Below are 18,933 nucleotides of genomic sequence, written 5' to 3' on the forward strand. Positions count from 1 at the left end.
CCTCTCTCTCTCTCTCTGCCCCCCTCTCTCTCTCTCTGCCCCTCTCTCGCTCTCTCTCTCTCTCTGCCTCTCTCTCTGCCTCCCTCTCTCTCTCTCTCTCTCTCTCTCTCTCTGCCTCCCTCTCTCTCTCTCTCTCTCTCTCTGCCTCTCTCTCTCTGGCTGTTTGCCTCTCTCTCTCTCTGGCTGTCTGCCTCTCTCTCTCTCTGGCTGTCTGTCTCTGTCTCTCTCTGTCTCTCTCTCTGGTATTATGATAGCTCATTGGAACTCTGGTGGTGTAAATGTGTCACTTTACAACTTTCATTCAGACAAGTTGCCAGCAAGGACCTTTCTACAAGTAAAATTCTGCTGTATTCTCTCCCAGTCTTCTTGTGTGCCGCAGGCAGATAATGTAGTTCATAAGATTTATAACTTTCTGTCAGATATCCAAGAAGTAACCTTAATAGTTGTGCAGAATGTTATTAACTCAAAAATGACATTTGACTGAAACGAGACTGTTCTTTCTCATTGCACAAGTCAATCCTATTAACCTGTCATCTCACATTATCCCTCATTCCCTTTTCTCTCTGGAAACAAACCCCATTCTTTCCAACTTATTTATATTGTGTACTTTATTGAACTTCCCTGAAATTTATCCTATCGCCCTTGAGATTAAATCTGTGTATCCCTCGTGTCAAGTCCTACTCAAATGTGACCAGTCTGTCTTGATCAATTTTTCCAATTCCCTTCACGATCTTGGATATTTTCAATTGAGTCATCGCAAAGTCTGTTATTTGAAGGAAAACCAAGCCAGCATAGGAACATGAGGCTATTCAACTCCATTAGTCTCTTCTGCCATTCCATGGCCAATCAATACCTGAACTCCATTTATCCATCTTTAATCCCTATCCCTTGGTACTCTTACAGCAACTTCCTTTTTTTAAAAAAAAGAAAACAACTCTAATGACCAGAATCCTCATTGTTCTTGGCTTCGGTAACCTCCTGATTTGATTTTGATGACCGGAATTGCACACTTGTCTGCCTTATGCAGCAACACCACAACCCCTGTTGATCTATACCTCTGCTTATGCAACTCAGTCTGCAATTTCCTTTTTTTTTACTTCATCTAAACAGTGTGCTGATGGTTTTTTAGACTTCTGTGGGAATACTCCAGTTTATCTTTTCTGATCACACTGTGACTCTATTTAGGACACCAGGCAGGAGTTTATAACAACACGGTTGACATAATAACAAATCTCCTGGGATTTCAGTTCATAATTTCTGTTGACAGACTTTGGGAGTAAAGTCTGTGAAGTAAAGAAAGGTTTATATTTCTGTGTCTACAGTGTTGGCAGAGGGACTGGCCAAGGGAGACGGCACACTGCAAGCAGTGTTTCGCTGCATGTACGTGGAGGGGAAGTTACAAGCAGTGTCCAGCATTTTATCAAAATCCTTGATGGGGGAATCTTTGGTAGGTTGTGTGTTATAATTTTTATTTCCCCCTCATATGATTTAGCAGAAATTTCTTGTATTTATGTTGCACAAACTAAATGGTAGTGAAATGATAAGCTGCCCCATTTTAACTCTGGGAGATTTTTTTGTTCTCTTGCCATGCGCCATGCACCATAATTTCCAGACCCCTCCTTGAGCCATTTGATCCAGCCACTGGAAGTGTGAGAGTGTGGTTTGCGGGAGGGATTTTTTTTTTTAACACTCACTAGCCTAATGGGTGTTTGACATTTTCTACAAAGAATCTCAAACCTTACACCTTGATGCTTCATTGTGTGGTGGATCCAGTGAATTCAATACTGATGTAAGGTTTACAGCTAAATAGGCAGATATGACCATGTATGATCCACAGAATCAACACATTTCTTGGATGACTGCTGGAGGGTGTGTGGCCTGCAATCACTTATCTACCTGTACTGTGGTCATCTCCGTACATCCAGCAATTCCGGATGGCAGCCCAGGAGACCTAAAAATTGTCATCTTGCAACCCCTGTGCAGTCAGTCCCAACATCTCTGGTCCTTTATATAAAGAGAGGGCTGTTGCATGCAGCACATAGATGAGCCCAATTATCTCCAGTAGCTGTATTAATGGTCACTTCTACAACTGTGACAGAGTGCTTCAATCTGCACAATAAACATGGCTGGGAAATACTTCAATCAGTAGTATTTGCACTTCACCTGAAAATAGTGAAATATAATGTTGTCTGCAGCCCCTTTTCTGGAGGCTGACTTGACCACTAACACTCAAACAATCAGACTACCTTCCAGGAAGGAACTGTTGTCCTGTGTGACTTAGCCAACCACTGCAACCCACCTGCAAGGAGAGCTATTCCAACCAACGGAACAGTTTAGCTAATGCAGGCAGGGACCTCTTGTTTTTCCCATAGTACAAATAAGCCTTGGGGACCAAGATCAAACAGACTACTTTAGCCCATAAACTGCTGCTTCTAGCACATGCACAACTACGATAAACTTAATGAACCGATGCACTTTCCAGCAAGCCCCCTGCAAGGACTCTTAAAATCTTCATATGTGAACTTCTTAATTGAATTGCAAGAATAAGCCATGTTATTTTCTACCCATTCATGTTTTTATGTGATAGTTCTTGAGGCTGTTGATCAATGGGATGTGAGAGCAAAGACATTTCATCTGAGCTTGTCAGGACTTAAATGCAACATTAATGGAAAACCATATAGCCAGTAGCCAAAATGATGCATGTAGTGCAGGATTTCTTGCATCATGCAGCACAATAGGTACTGTAATTCCTCACACTATATCCTAGCTATGTTCTCTGAAATCACAGCTTTCAGTGAAACAACTTTAATCAAACCGTGGGTTCCCGTTGGAATCCATGTTAAACCCAGAGTTTGTTTTTACCGGGTGAGAAAGAAGCATTGTACAAGTTGAAATACTGACCTGCACGTGTAGAGTACTGTGCATTCCTAGTTGAAATAACTTTTAAAATATGATAAATGACTAAATATAAAAGAAATACTGCAAATATCTAAATTAATGCAAGATGGTTTTTCTGTTATCCAAAATAACCTTAATAATATTCGTAGTGATTTTCACAAAGAACATTGCTCTTTCATTTTTACAGGGTATTTTTAAGTTGTCCAGTGAAGCAGTGGTAGAGGATATGCATGTCTCTGCACTTTCACAGGCTTACAAATGTCTTATTATTTCCCCCCACTTCCCCCCCTCCCCTGTTTCAGTAAGATAGTAATAGTTACCCCAGGACAAGTGCCTCAACGTACTGTCTTAACAATGGATAGTACTTCTTGAAATAACCTGCTGTTGAAGCGCACCTTACCTTAGTTAAAATGCCAATGTTTTCTTGATAAAGTGAATTTTGAATAGAATGCTTTCTTCTGTAGATTAAGGAGTGTTTTTTTTCTCCTCCTGCCCTGACACACTCAAAATTTCATTCCCACTGTTTTTGTGGAGCACACGGAAGTCGGTTGATCATCAATGCCTGCACACAAATAATATTATAATCAATGTCGTGATTTTAAAGGGACATGCACTCCCTATTGACTCCGTGATGTTAACATGAAAGAAGATTGCTCAAATCAGTGTAGAGCACTGAATTACTGTACAGATTTTTTAATGCAATGAGTGGTTAGGTTCTGGAATGTACTCCAGCTAGTGTGGTGGAGGCAGATTTAGTCGTGGCTTTCAAAAAGGTATTGGATAATTATCTGAAGGGAAAACATTTACAGGGCCTTAGGATAAAGGCAGGGAAGTGGGATGAGCTGAGTTGCTCTTGCAGAGAGGTGGCATGGACTGTACTTCTGTGCTGTAATCATTTTACGATTCTAGGTGGAGCCTACATCATATTGAATGCAAAACAGCAGCTGTTAGATTGGTACTGACAGTGTGAACAGGTAAGTTCACACTCTAAACAGATTGGAAGAAAGAAAGGTGTGGTTTAAGTTTACGAATAAGACTTAGCTCCCCCTTTTTGCCATGATAGCCATCCATCATTATTACTGTTGCATACAGCTTTGTGTGAAGTAAAAGTATGATTTTTATGTTAGAGGTTGACTGCTGTATTTCATGACTTTGATCATTAGCAATGTTGTGGCAAATTCTAACTGTTAGCACAAAGAAATGTGACTGAAGCGACAGAGCTATGGAGTGTAAATGTCCCAGTGGGATTACCAGATTTAAACAACAGGTGGACCTGACTACATAAAATGGATAAAATGTGAACCATGAAGTCACAAGTATGTTATTTTTGGTTGGGCCCACAAGTTTTCCAATATAGTACAACTCGGGATCATTATGGGTGTTGTTAGAGAGTGGCATGAGTAGTTTTTTTTTTAAATTAAACACACACAAATGGAGAATCTAACTTCATTTGTGTGTTTGTGTAATTAAGGAAGAAAACAACAGCTTTTTGTGCAGTTTGGTTCCTGAAGGGTTTCATGCTGAAACTTTTTGTAACCATTGAGCAATATGGTTAAAACTTGGAACCTTTCTCTACAGTTTTAAATACTTGTTTCCAAATTACTACATTTTCTTTAATTTTTTTTCTAGAATGGGATGATAACAAAAGATGTAACCAGGCTCAAAATGCTTCTTGCAGAAATGGAAGTAAGTAATCTGTTGAAAGCTTATAATGAGAGGTCTATAAAAAAGGAAATGAACTCTGTCATTAGTAATTGTGCAATTTGTCTGCTTTTCATGTCCTTCACACTTTAGGTATGGTCATTGGGTGGTTATAAATCTGAATTGTGTTCTTCATTTTTTTTTTCCTCTACTGTGCATGTGACAAGATTTGCATTTACTGTTCCGAATGAATTGCTGAGAATGTCGTCTTTCACAGTAGCTCACTAAAATTATGCAGCTCCACAGCCCTTATTCTGTTTGATAGCTGTGTTTTGAAGTTTAACCAAGAGTTCATTTTTGTAAATTCTCAAAATTTAAATAACCAGCAAGGTTTGTCCAGTGGTACCAACAGGACATAGTCTTCTACTTACAGTTCTGCACATGAAAAACTGTTGACCTTGAATCAAAACAGAGCAACCCAGAATTGTTAGGAAACCAACTTTAGGCCAATATATTTGTTACCAAGTGGCATAATTAGGAGAGGTTTCTGTTGGACACGACTGAATGCTCTCTTTGGCCAGAGTAAAATAAGAACAACTGCTTGAGAGAGGGATAATAGTGTGTGCATGTGTCATTGCTTTATGATTGATCTAGGAATTCCTATCCTTGTCTTTGTTTCACCTCATTTGCCTGCAGCCAGTCCAATTTCCATTGGATGGCAAAAAAAAAATTTGAAAGCCAAGGGTAGGGGAAAGCATTTGCTTTCCTGAAGTGTTGATTCTCTGACAAAATGCAGGGACCAGAAACCTTCTGATAACCTCACCTAAATGGCCACTCAGTTTTCACTTTTGATCTTGTTCCCTCTTATGGTTCCATGAGTGTTTGCCCTCTGATGCCTCACCGTTATTCTTCATCTGAGTCTAGAAGTAGATATTGAGCATTTGACAGGCTTTGTCCACTAGGGCAGCACCGTCAAGCTTGACCTGAACTTCACCTGATGGTACTCAGTCAAAGTGGAAATGGCTTTATTTTAACTTTGCAGGCTAACTCACACAGGACTTGTTTGTACTCTGAAATTGCCATACTCTGAGAAACTAGGGGCTTTCCTGATTCAACGTTTCATCGTCTTAGCTAGCTGAGCAATTGACAGAGCCTAAGATGTCAGGTTTTGTTGTTCCATGCAAGTTGACTGGAAAAGAAAGGAAACTATGGGAGCAATGGGGGAAAGCACACGCAAGACGTGCCTCCATGATCTTTTTTTCTTTTTTAACCCGAGTCTACCTTATCCTTGCAAATTTTCTGATATTCACTCTGCCCTTTAGAAACAAAGGTTGTCCCTCTTGCCATGCAAATTATTAATGAACCTTATCAAGATCTGGACTGTTGTAAGTTTACAGAAACTGATATTAATTCAAATTATCCATTAATTGGAAAGTTTTTTGGTCAAATTCCTAACTATCAGTAATGTTTTCATCCTGGCGGTGATCTAGGCTACATTAGACACCTCTAGAACTCTGCCCTTAAAAGCATTGGGGATTCATTAATCATCACTCTAGTTATCCCAAATCTTTGCTTGCATATTATGTATTTTTCTACAAGTACGTGATTAGTCATTGCCTAACTTCCCTTTTCACCTCCATCAGTTCAGGATCCCAAAGGCTCTCTTTTCTCTCACTCATTCACCAACTGTTTTAAATGTGCATGATCAAATTTAGCATCACCTAATCCCTCTAATCACTGCCGCTTGATTGACCTTGCCTTGTATTGCTCTTATTTTATTGCTTTCCTTTTCATCCTTCACTTAGCTGCCTTTTTTTAAAAAAGGTGCAGAACATGTAGAAAACAAAAGCTATCTGAAACACTCATCCATATTCATTAGTACAAATTCAAATTGGTTCAATTTTACAAAACGTTTTTAAAGTTTGTTATGCCAACTTTCCCTCTTCTCTTGAAGATAGTTTCCAGCAAGAGTAACTGGATAGCAATCAGGAGCAAGCCCTTGGTCAGTTGTAAGTTTTCCCCCCCACTCCCAGCGATACTGATGTCAATTCTAATACTCGAACTGCTGTCTGAGAATTGTTTTGTCCTGTTTACATCTTGCTTGCTTTTTAATGTTTGCAGATAACCAGCAATAAACTGATGTCTGCGTATTTAGAAGACACAGAAGAAGGTAATTCACAAAATAAGTCTGTACTGTTAGATGAATTACAAGCTACTTGCTCTTCAGCATAGTTTATGCACGTATAAAAGAAACAAAGAGCATGGATTTATAAAGCATCTTGTGTCCTCCAGAAGTTTTGAAGTGTTTCACAACCAATGAATTACAATGGGCAAGAATATTTTAAAACTTTCTAACTATATGGTTAGGCCTTTATCTATTGCTTGTCTATTGCACTGTTTTTCTGTTGGCATTATATGTTGGAGATAGTTAAGAGAATGACAAAAGTTATTCATCTAACTATTTAAGATAATTTTAGTCTAACTCTCTCTTGATAGTAGCCCAGTGAATGAAGGCTGCACCTAGTGGCACTCTAATCCATGCAGCCCAGATGCAGCCAGATTCCATTCCTGGCTTGTACTCAGTTAGGAGTTCTCAGCCAAGTCGGCAGTTGGGATGCCACAGGTTTGTTCATGCTCCTGTAAACTATCCAGGGAGTCCGACTGTAAAATTATGTGAGTTGACATCTGCTGGGCACAACATCAAGTTCTACTATAAAGGCCACCATGATCATATAATTTTTTGAAAATCATTGGCTTAGCTTGCACATGTAGAATTTCCCCCATGGGTGATCTGCCTGTGGAGTTGATGCTTTCAGGACAAGAAGGGAAAAAACCAGAGTATATATTTAAAAATTTCAGTCGGACAATTATAAGTATGATTATGAAAAGAAAGGACTGGAATTTAAAGGGGGGCTAATCAATTAATTAGAATGGCTGTTGGGCCCTTTAGAATGTTATCTGGTAAACAGTAAGTTAGGGTTGCAAATAATACATACTAGGATTTACTATGTTTCATTTTGTCATTGAGAGGCCAGGATAAAGTTGTATTTTTAACTCTTTTTCTAAGGTTTTGTCTTCAATAATTTGGAAGTACAGAACTTGAATATTGCAGAAAAGAGAGATATGTTGCTGATGCTTTTCATCTTGCACTCATCAGGGCAAACACAGTGCCAACATTCCTGTATTTGTCCCGATGAGTGCAAGCCGAAAAACTTAGGCAACATATACAAGGTATTTATTTCTTGTCAGACATCTGACAACTTTAGGCATGGTCATGGCTGATAATTGATCTTGGTTTGTTAAGAGCAGGTTCAGTGGGTTTGAATGATCTTCTGTCATTACAAACTCAACCTATTATCGACGAGACATGTTAACTGTTACTGCTGTGAGGTGGCCCTTTTGATTTAAAAAGAAATATTGTAGTCACATAGACAATTTATATGAAGTAAGAACCTAGATGCTTTAAATGGTATTTGAATGATTGCTGTAGATTCTGAAGATGGATGGCAGTTCCGGCCTCCTCCCCGTGGTGTAACCTGTAGCGAAGAATACACACTGTGCAAAAGGTAAGCCGATTCGATGACTTCCATTTAAATAACTCCTTGCTTTATTACTGGATTAATTCCCAACGCAGCCTTTTTGTTGCCTAAGAGCTGTGTGAAGTGACTGATTTCTGCTGCTGTCGATTTATAAGTTAATGCACATGGTCATTCTCTTACCTGCCTGTCATCAGTATGTTCATATTTCATTCTCTGTGTCTCTTTCCTCTGTTCCTCTGATAATCTGGACTATAATGTTTTTAATGAGTTGAGAGTGTGGTCAGCATTAGAAAAATTGAATCTTGCTATTGAATGCATGGCCTGGTATTTTGATGGGCAAAGGTTAGAGCTAAGCGGAGGATGCCAGTAGAAATGCTGAGCTAGGAGATGAGCAGCATGTCCAGATTCCACATTTCTTGATGTAGCAGTCAGTGGGGTTGATGGCATTGAGGATAGAGGCAGAGAAGTAATAGTGATTGAGAAAGATATAAGAGCATAAGAAATAGGAGCATGAGTAGGCTATTCAGCCCCTCGAGTCTGCCCTGCCATTCAATAAGATCATGGCTGACCTGCCCCAGGCCTCAACTCCTCTTTAGTGCCAGCTCCTCATAGCCCTCAACCCCCCGATGTTTCAAAAATAATATCTACCTCCCCTTTAAATACTTTCAGTGATCTAGCCTCTACAACTCTCTGGGGTAGAGAATTCCAGATATTCACTACTCTCTGAGAGAAGAAATTCCTTCGCACCTCAGTTTTAAATGAGTGTCCCCTTATCCTGTAACTATGTCCCCTAGTTTGAGATTCCCCTACTAGTGTAAACATCTCAAATATACCCTGTTAAGCCCACTCAGAATCTTGTACGTTTCAATAAGATCACCCCTCATTCTTCTAAAGTCTAATGAATAAAGGCATAACCTGTTTAGCCATTCTTGATAAGTCAACCCTTTCATCCCAGGAATCAGCCTAGTGAACCTCTTTTGAACTGCCTCCAATGCCTCCTTTCTTAAATACGGGGACCAAAACTGTACACAGTAGTCCAAGTGTGGCCTCACCAATGCCCTGTACAGTTATAACAAGACTTCTCTATTTTTAAACTCCAACTCCCTAGCAATACAGGCCAAAATTCCATTTGCCTTCTTAATTACTTGCTGCATCTGCTTGCTAACTTTGTGTTTCATGCACAAGAACGCCCAGATCCCTCTGTGCTGCTGTTCTTTGGAGTCTCTCTCCATTTAAATAATAGCCTGCCTTTTGATTCTTCCTACCAATTTCCTACATGAAACTCCATCTGCCAAGTTTTTGCCCACTCACTCAGCCTATCTATATCTCCTTGCAGATTCCTTATGCCCTCATCACAACATGCCCTCCCACCTATTTTTGTATCATCAGCAAATTTGGATACATTATACTCTGCCCTCTCCTCCAAGTCATTAATATAGCTAGTAAATAATTGAGGCCCTAGGACTGATCCTTGTGGCACCCCACTAGTTACGCCTTTCCAACCTGAAAGGGACTCGTTAATCCCGACTGTCTGTTTTCTGTGTGTTAACCAATCCTCAATCCATGCTAATACATTACTCCCAATACCGTGAGCTCCTATCTTGAGCAATAACCTTTTATGTGGCACCTTATCGAATGGCTTCTGGAAATCCAAATAAACTACATCTACTGGTTCCCCTTTATCAACTCTGCTTGTTATAGCCTCAAAGAACTCTAGCAAATTTGTCAAACATGATTTCCCTTTCACAAAACCATGTTGACTCTGTTTGATTGAGTTAAGCTTTTCTAAATGTCCTGCTATTTCTTCCTTAATAATGGATTTCAGCCATTTCCCAATGACAGATGTTAGGCTCACTGGCCTATAGTTTCTTGCTTTTTGTCTCCCTCCCTTCTTGGACAGGGGCGTCACATTAGCGGTTTTCCAATCTGCTGGGACCCGCCCGGAATCCAGAGAGTTCTGGAATATTTCGACCAAAGCCTCCACTATCTCTGCAGCGACTTTGTTTAAAACCCTTGGATGCAGGCCATCAGGTTCTGGTGACTTGCCTGCCATTAGTCCCATTAATTTGTCAAATACTTTGTCCCTCATGATAGAGACTGTTACAAGATCATTCCTCCCATTAGCTCCTTTCTTATCTGATATCTTTGGGATATTTTATAGTGTCCTCCGCCGTGAAGAGCGATGCAAAATATTGGTTTAAATTATCTGCCATTTCCTTGTTCCTTGTTATCAATTCTCCAGTCACATCCTCCAAGTAGACGACAACCACACCAGCGCCCCAGAATCAATACTGATGTCGTTGCTTCACAGCTCCTAATTAAGTCAAAAATACCAGCCAACAAGGAAGACAAGCGGATGGTAAAAACAACCCCAATGCAGTCTCTCAAGACTACCCCAGAGCAAACAGACTCAAGACTTCTTAAAAGCAAAATACTGTGGATGTTGGAAATCTGAAATAAAAACAGAAAATGCTGGAAAAACTCAGCAGGCCTGGCAGCATTTTTGGAGAGAGAAACAGTTAACATTTTGAGTCTGTAGGACCCTTCAGAGCTAAAGAGAAGTAGAAATGTGACAGATTTTATGTTGTTTAAGAGGGATGGAGCAGGTGGAGCAAATAGAAGATCAGGGATAGATGGGAGCTAAGGAGACATTTGGCAAAGACATCATGGGCACAGGACAAAGGGAGTGTTAACGGTAGAGTTAAAGACTAAAGGAGGTGCTGTTAGTGGCATAAAGCTAAGATAGCAGAATGTGTTAAAGCAGAACATAGGTCAGCGCTCTGTGAAAGCAAAACATAAGAACAAGTGATAGATGGCCCTGTTGGGAGGAAAAAAATTTACATAAAAAAAAGAAAAAAAATGACACTCTCCTCTCCCTTTTTAACCCTTTAACCCTACTTCAAGCTGGCAGGTTTTTGGCACAGGCCGCAACTGCTCCGAGGAGGTCCTGACACTGACCTCACCAGTTTCCAGAAAGGCCTGAAGGTAGGAACCACCTTTTGATGACATCCTGTGCCTGTGACACAGTGTGGCCCACCAGGTATGCTGCTGAAGTTCTCCATCTGCTGTGTGAAAACCCGACAACTAACCAAATCCATAATCGGCAACCAACAGTTCCATGAGCACCTTGAGATCAAATCAACCACCCACATATAACCTACAGATTCCCACAGGCATCAATCTTCTCATTGGCTCTCCAACATCAGTTGCATATGCTGATGACTTGGCTTTCCAGGCTAAAGAACTTCAGGACATTGAGCAAACTCTCACTGAAGATCTATGTTCTCCGGAAGCCTATTTCAGAAAATGGAGGCTTCGACCAAACACTGCCAAGACTGTCTTTTCATCCTTCCACCTGAACAACTCTTAGTCCAAGGAAGAGCTTCACGTCTAGTTCTGTGGCTAACCACTCACCCACAACCCAATGCTAGAATACCTTGGCATCACTTGTGACCGTATATTGACCTACGGGCAACACCCCAGGATACTGGAGCCAAAGTCAAGATAAGTGAATCGCATTGCAGAAACTGGCAGATACCACCTGGGGCAGCAGTGACAACATGTTACACATCTCTCCACTCACCTGGTCTACCCAACAGCAGAGTAGTGCTACTCAACCTGGCTCAGGAACCACCTACAAACATGGTAGATATCTACCTCATATCTTTGGGATGTTGAGGCCAACATAGCTCAAGTGACTTCCTGTGCTAGCACACAATCAACATCTTGATGTTTTCAGGGAAAACATTTTGTTCAAAGAACACCACCGGTGGATAGCTAACAAAGCACTCCCATTGACACAGGACCTCAAAAACCCCAGGTGCTCATCCGAAATCCTGTTGTCCCTGCAGAAGCACATTCCATACCCTACAAATTGACCATAGCTCCATCTCTCGATGGTTCAACTCTTGGTTGACTGCAAGCATCACCAATTGCAATTGACCCAAGATTTCAACTTTCCACAGAAGATCTGGATGACCCACAAACCTCTTGAGGACAGGCTAATGAAGATGTGGCCACTTAGAAATGGAACACGAGGAACTGCTCAAATTATGACTGTGGCCATCTTTAAGGAAGATATAATAATTCTCAATATTATTGGAATTTATTGTAAAATAGAGTATTAGTGGGATGTGTCAATATGGGTTTGTGTGTGGGTGAGACTTAACTGAATTAGAGGCAGCTAGTCTGGGTGCTTTGATGTAAGAAGAGAGGGTGGGTTTGAAATGTTAATTAGGTAAACATGGGGGGAAGTTTGGAAACATAGGTGTCAAGGAAACATTTGCATTTTTAAATACACCAGTCTAGATTGTTTTCAAGGGAGGGGTGAAATGTGTCACATAGCCAAGTGAAGTTTAGAAAGTGTTATTTTTCCCAAAGATTACTGGTAAAAGTTTAGTGCTATGAGAGGTTTTTATTATCAGGAAGAAAGTCTAAAGACATAGTGAAACAATTCAAAGGGGGAAAATATGTATAAAGGAGCAAAGGCTGCGTGTAAGGGTAGGAATTTTAAAACCTCAAGTGTGACAAAACCTTCAGCATCTATGCCTCAAGCTGCTGTCTTCAAAGGACTGAAGTTTAAAAAAAAACTCACTTTGAATTTGACTTGTTTAGGATATCACGTTTCTTTGTCTGGGTCTTAAAATCTGTGTCTTACTGTTGCCTTAACAAAAGTGTAACTGGGAATTAGATTGATATGAGGAATTTAGAAGTTATCATAGTTGTAATTTGCAGATCTATGTATGTATTTAAAAATCACTTCTCTTATTAATAAATATTTAATTTAGTTTTATAGGTGTTCTTATTACTATTGAATTCAAGGCATGCACCTTGAAATTTATACAAACTGCAAAACAAATTGTGGCAGTTGTTTCAAGTTTCCCTTTGGGACTTAAACAACTCAGCATTTACCACCGGTTGTGTCATAATACCATCCAAGTCAGGCCATATACTGAATTTCTGGCCTGAGATTCATTCCTGGTGGCATCGCAACCATTCATTATTGTATCAGCTAAAGTTGTTGAATGGAATATTAACCTCGACATCAAACTGTAGCTGCTTCCCCAGCTATGCGAATAAAAAAAAAACGATTATAAATAATCTTTCAGCAAATGATTTGTGACAAATGTACATTATTGTCTTTGTTGTTGTAAAGTCAGGGAAGCTTACAAGTGACAAATTATAAACCTTAAAATGGGAGGAGGTGCGTCCCTGCCTAATAAGTCATATAATGATTTTTTTGGTTTGTTTTAGGTTCATAGAACAGAAGATATGTAGATATGGTGCTCAGTGTACATCTGCACACTCGCAGAAGGAGCTGGCTGAATGGCAGAAACGCTACTCTTCACGGCTGATGCGGTTGAAACAGCAAAAAGAAAGTAAACAGTCTATTGGGAATTATATGGAAACATTAATTGAAAAATGGATGAATTCTTTATCTCCAGAAAAAGTGGTACGTAAATCTCTTGATTTGGCACGTCAAACAAGAGAGAAAGAACTTGCACCCATATTATGTCTTTCATGTCCTTGGGTGTCCAGAAGTGCTTCATAGCCAATTATTCTATTTCAGTGTAGTCACTGTTGCTTTGTAGGCAAACCTGGTAGTCAGTTTGTGCACAAACAACATTGTGATGGATTACCAGATGATCTGTTTTGGTGATATTAGTTGAGGGATAAATGTTGTCTTGGGCATCATAAAGGGTTCTGCCGCTCTCCATATTCTGATTGCTTGCTGACATGTAGACTTGCAAATGAAAAATGCACACTTGGGTAAGGTACCAGAGGCTGAATGTCAATCATCCAGTTGTACCCAAGTAGAAGTTGATGGTTTCCAGAGAAAAGGAAGCAAAATTTGAAACAAATCAAATTCCACAAAAGAAAGGTTGTGAGCAGATAATTGTGAATTGGTAAACTCTGCCAAGAGTAGTTGAAACAGCATTTATTTGTTAAGGGGAAAAAAAACTACCTAATGGGGTTGAATTGATGAAAATTGTGTGAAACTGGAGTTCCTTTTTTGATTTGCAGTCAGTTTCCTTTAAAAATGCTGATTTGCTAAGGTGGTCTTGTATTGTGTTTTTAAAGCTTAGTGAGTCTGTGGATGGTGTAGCAGTGGAACATAGCCCAGAACTATCGGTAACTGTGACAACCAAGAAATCTAGTCAAGCGTGGACCTTTATACTCCATTGTAAAGTAAGTACAAGTGATTCACTTTGTAAGGTTTGTTCATTTATTATGATACATTAAAAGTTTCCAGGTATTACACTCGCAAATGCTACCTTAGCCAATATTGAATCTACCCTCCCATGAATTTTCAACAGAAATTTGTGGATGGGGAAGAGGAATTTCAGCAATCTTACATTTTATTAATATTCCCCCCCCCCCCACTCCAATGATGTGTCCCCCACACTCTCGTCCACCACCCCCCCCACATCCCCGTAATTAATGTATGCTAACCTTTTGCCTCTAACATTGCCAATGAGGATGAATGTATGGCATAAAATTTACTGTATAAAATTTAATTTGGTTAATATTTAGGCAACTGATGATAGAAGGCTGAGAGTTTATACAGGAGAAGGTACTCCAAAATTGGTTGAATATTTGGAAATCTGAGTCTATATGAGTGACATTGGAAACTCCATGGCCTATTCCTCAAACCAGCCAAGCTGTCTTTTTGGAATGTTTCTAATTTAAATTGTCAGTGTTTCATTGGTCAAGCAATACATAAATGATGCATTTGTCACATCAGAGAATGATGACTTTTTTCATGACTGCACTATTCTATGCAGCAAAAACTTCCTGCTAGTAGTTCATTTTACACAATCGAACGTCCAGTTGCATTTTGAGCTCTCCTAATGCCTGTGATTTCAGTACCTTAGGTAACTTATTCTATACATTTATCCCCATATGAATAAAGAAATGTTTTCTAAGATTACTTTATAAATATACTTTTCATCAATGTTAATTTCAATTCTCTTGTTCCGGTGGCCTGACTGACCTCAGTCAAGTTCTGGGTGACCTTGTGTATACCATTTAATCATTCATAGGTTTTACTTAGTCACTCCCCCATGATCTTATTGAAATTATCAAGAGTTGGGTATAAAAAGGGCATTTGCAATGCTGATGAGTGAGCTTGCGTAAAAACAGCAGATAGGCTGTGAATGAAATTTGCATTTTTAGATAAGGGGAAAAGTTGTTGCAATTTCAAAGAGACATAAGGTTTTTACAAACTGCTAAGATAAATAGGGCAAGGGTATTACATTAATTTTCCCCAAAAGTGCTGACCATAATGATAACATTTTAAATTATGGGAAAAGTAAATTCCAAAAACATGGGGGAACAATGGGATTTACAAATCAAAGGAGGAGAAATATATTTAAAGAAGGATGGAAGTCTGTGTGAGGTGCTGCCATGTGAGATCTGAAAGGTACACTGTGTGAAACAGACTTGGGTGGGGTGGTTGGGGTGCGCGGAGGAAAGCCTCTCGCCACTTTGCAGAAGTCTGCTGTCCCAGTAACCAAAGTTGTGTTAAGAGCCTTTGGAATTCCACTGTCGAGTGGGTACTTGTGGTAACCTTGCTGCATTATGTCTATAAATTTGCGATCTATTTTGGACTATTGCCTTAAAGGGGGTGTGTAGTTGGGAGTCTGGCTAACTGTAATCTTGTGTATGTGTTTTATTATTTTTTTTGTTAATGTTTCAATTTAATTTTTAAAATCTCTAACGGTGATAGTGGACTCATTACTTCTGAATTCAATACACAAACCTTCTCATAATAAATACAAATTGCAAAACCATTGTGATAGCGTGGCCAAGTTTCCCTTGTGGATTTGGTCAGCCTGGCAAACACCACCTGCTGTATAATAACATGTTGTATTCATGGAATTGATGCAGCTGGCTGTGTTAAACTTTTAATCAGTGTCAATCCCCAAGATATTGATGGTTGGGGACTTGCCAATGGTGGTGATATCTAAGGTCAAGGGGTGATGACTGGACTTTTTGTTGTTCGTGATGGTTATTACCTAGCAATTTGGCATGAATGTTACCTACCACTTGTCAATCTAAGCCTGGATGTTGTTCAAGCCCTACTGTAGGCTGACAAAGGCTACTTCATTATTGGAGGAGTTGTGAATGGAACTGATTTCTGCATGCATTGATAACCAGCACCCCCACACCAGACATGATGGTGGGGGTTAGGCCACTGAAGCAGCTGGAATTGATTGGGCTAAGAACACTTCCTTGAGGAACTCCTGCAGTGATGTCCTGATTCTGTGTTTTTAGGGATCCAGAAATGGAACTGGTGGATCCAATTAAAAAGTGAATGTGCACTGCTGTCGTTTTAGGCCCAGTCGTTTACTAGGTTCGAAGCACCAATTTTTAAAAAAAAAGCTAAAGGGAGAAATGGTGGCGTAGTGGTAATGTTACTGGGCTAGCAATCCATAGTTCCAGCCTAATGTTCTGGGGATATGGGTTCAAACCCTAGCAAGGCAACTGGTGACATTTAAATTCGATTTAATAAATCTGGAATATAAAGCTAGCCTCAGTAATGGTGACCAGAAAACAATCATTGTTGTAAATAACCCACCTGGTTCACTAATGTCCTTTTTGGGAAGAAAATCTGCCATCCTTACCTGGTCTGGCCTACATGTGACTCCAGATCCACAGCAATGTGGTTGACTCTTAACTGCCTGCTGAAATGGCCAAGCAAACCACTCAGTTCAAGGGCAATTGGGGACGGGCAACAAATGGTGGCCTTGCCAGCAACGCCCACATCCCATGAAAGGATATAGAAAACAAGAGAACATGTAGAAATTGGATAAAAATCAGTAACCTCCAGAAGGAGGAGATAAAGGCAAAGGCAGTGAAAAATACAGGCAATATGAATGTGATGTTCCTTTTGGGAATTAATGTTGGGCTGATTGATATGTTTTCTTTCCCCTCTTCAGCCTGCACGTTTGCTGTATCGAATAGCCTTGCTCTACGATGCTCATCGTCCTCATTTTTCCATCTTGACTGTTTCTGTTGGTGATCTCAACACCCAGGTGGTACAAGATGTACCTGAGAACTGTCAGGAATGGCTTGGAGGAGGAAAGATGGCTCAGAATGGAATGGACCATTGTATATATAGAGTCAGTGTACAGTTCAATACAGAAATATTTGGAACTTTTCGTCAAACTGTAGTTTTTGACTTTGGGTCTGAGCCAGTCCTGATGCAAAGGATTATGGTGGATGCTGCATCAATAGAAGGTATGAATTAGCTCATTTCTGTTGTTTGCACAAATTACTTGCAGTTTATTTTCAATTTTGGAAATGCAATGACTTATTGAAGAATCTAAGGGCCCAGAAGGCTCCTATGGACAGTTTTATTGGAGCCATCATGAAGAAGCCTGTCTAACAAGTTTACTTTATAGAATATAAAGATGGAAAAGCTCAAGCAGTGCACAAGTGAATTCAGTTTTGCAAGCTCTTCAAGTATTGAGAATGTGGCCCAGACAGTTAAAGATACCTTGTCAACGTCAGCACTTAATAGGTTAACAGAATCATAAGAACAGAAAAGATCTGTGATAAAAATGAAAGTAATTTCCCCCTCATGAGATCTAATTGTGGGAGTATTGAACTTGTGGGCAGAGTCTATGAATTAGAGCCAGGGCTATCAAGACTATAATTAGAAAACACTTCTATTCTCAAAGGGTGGTGGAAATTTGGAACACCCTACCACAAATAGCAATTGATGCTAGATCAATTAATTTTAAAACAGATTGATAGTTTTTTGTTAACCAAGGTAATAAGGGATATGGGGCAAAGATGGGTACATAGACTTAGGTTGCAAATGAGCACTAATCTCATTGAATGATGACAGGCCTGAGGGCTGAAATGGTCTCTTCCTGTTCCAGTGTTCCTAAATTAAATAATAGTTCCTTGTTAGAAGTTGTGACTCTAATCATTATCTAAAAATGTTAAGTGTGTTGTCATTGCAAGCTTGTTGAATGTATGATGGAACCCACTTTGGAACATAGGTAAAAGGAGCAGGAATATGTCCCTTTGAGCCTGCTCTGCCACTCAATAAGATGATGGCAGAACATCTGCATCAAATTCCACTTTCTATCCCCAAATCTCTTGATTCCCTTAATGCCCAAGAATCCAGCAGTCTCCATCTTGGATATGACTTAATTTGCTCATGTCTAAATCATCTCCGTATATTGAAAATGAGAAGGGTCTCATTAAAGATTCTTGGGGCTTGAAATTTGCAGTCTCATCAAACTGCCAAAAATCCATTTATTCCTACTCTTGAATTTCTACCCTTCAGCCATTCTTGTATCACACTAATTCTATAGCAGCAGATATGGTGCTTTTAATGTAGAAAACATCCTAAAGGGCTTTGCAGAGATGGAGAAGTGACCAAATGTCTGATTTTAAAAAGAAATGGGATTTGCAAGGTGGAGAGAAGATGAGAAATTATAATAATAGTGGCCTAAACTTAATGCATTGAGGAGAATAGTGAACCCTTTTTTTGCTGCCTTATAAGATTTCTGACCATTTTTCCACGGAAGTATTTCGTTATGACTTTGTCTGAAAGTGTAACTAGCAAGTTCATGAGTGGTTAAATAACTTGACACTGACTCATTGGAGCCATTGAGACAAAGATGGGAAAGACATGTTCATGAAGTCACTGGAGAGGTAACAAGCTGGCCATTGACAAGGTATCCTTAACTGTCTGGGCCACATTCTCAATACTTGAAGAGCTTGCGAGACTGAATTCACTTGTGCACTGCTTGAGCCTGTCTGCATGGGGCCCATATGTAAGGGTCACAGTAGCTGGTTTGGTTGGAAGCACTGTTCGTCAACATACTGGACAGGT

The 18,933-nt window shown here is 39.8% G+C and overlaps 1 protein-coding gene across 6 annotated transcripts in view; it reads left to right on the forward strand.

The window, feature by feature from the left end:
* The window catches only part of helz (helicase with zinc finger), a 256,788-nt gene that overhangs the window by 63,713 nt on the left and 174,142 nt on the right, over nucleotides 1-18,933 (forward strand). For all 6 annotated transcript variants that reach the window (XM_078529015.1, XM_078529019.1, XM_078529018.1 and 3 more), the window contains exons 4-10: nucleotides 1,323-1,447; nucleotides 4,528-4,584; nucleotides 6,661-6,709; nucleotides 8,030-8,105; nucleotides 13,332-13,530; nucleotides 14,160-14,267; nucleotides 17,021-17,321. In XM_078529015.1, the coding sequence (XP_078385141.1) occupies nucleotides 1,323-1,447; nucleotides 4,528-4,584; nucleotides 6,661-6,709; nucleotides 8,030-8,105; nucleotides 13,332-13,530; nucleotides 14,160-14,267; nucleotides 17,021-17,321 (915 nt within the window). The remainder of the gene's footprint in view (nucleotides 1-1,322; nucleotides 1,448-4,527; nucleotides 4,585-6,660; nucleotides 6,710-8,029; nucleotides 8,106-13,331; nucleotides 13,531-14,159; nucleotides 14,268-17,020; nucleotides 17,322-18,933) is intronic.

This window comes from Cetorhinus maximus, chromosome 24, assembly GCF_964194155.1.
Source record: "Cetorhinus maximus chromosome 24, sCetMax3.hap1.1, whole genome shotgun sequence".
NCBI classification, from domain to species: Eukaryota; Metazoa; Chordata; class Chondrichthyes; order Lamniformes; family Cetorhinidae; genus Cetorhinus; species Cetorhinus maximus.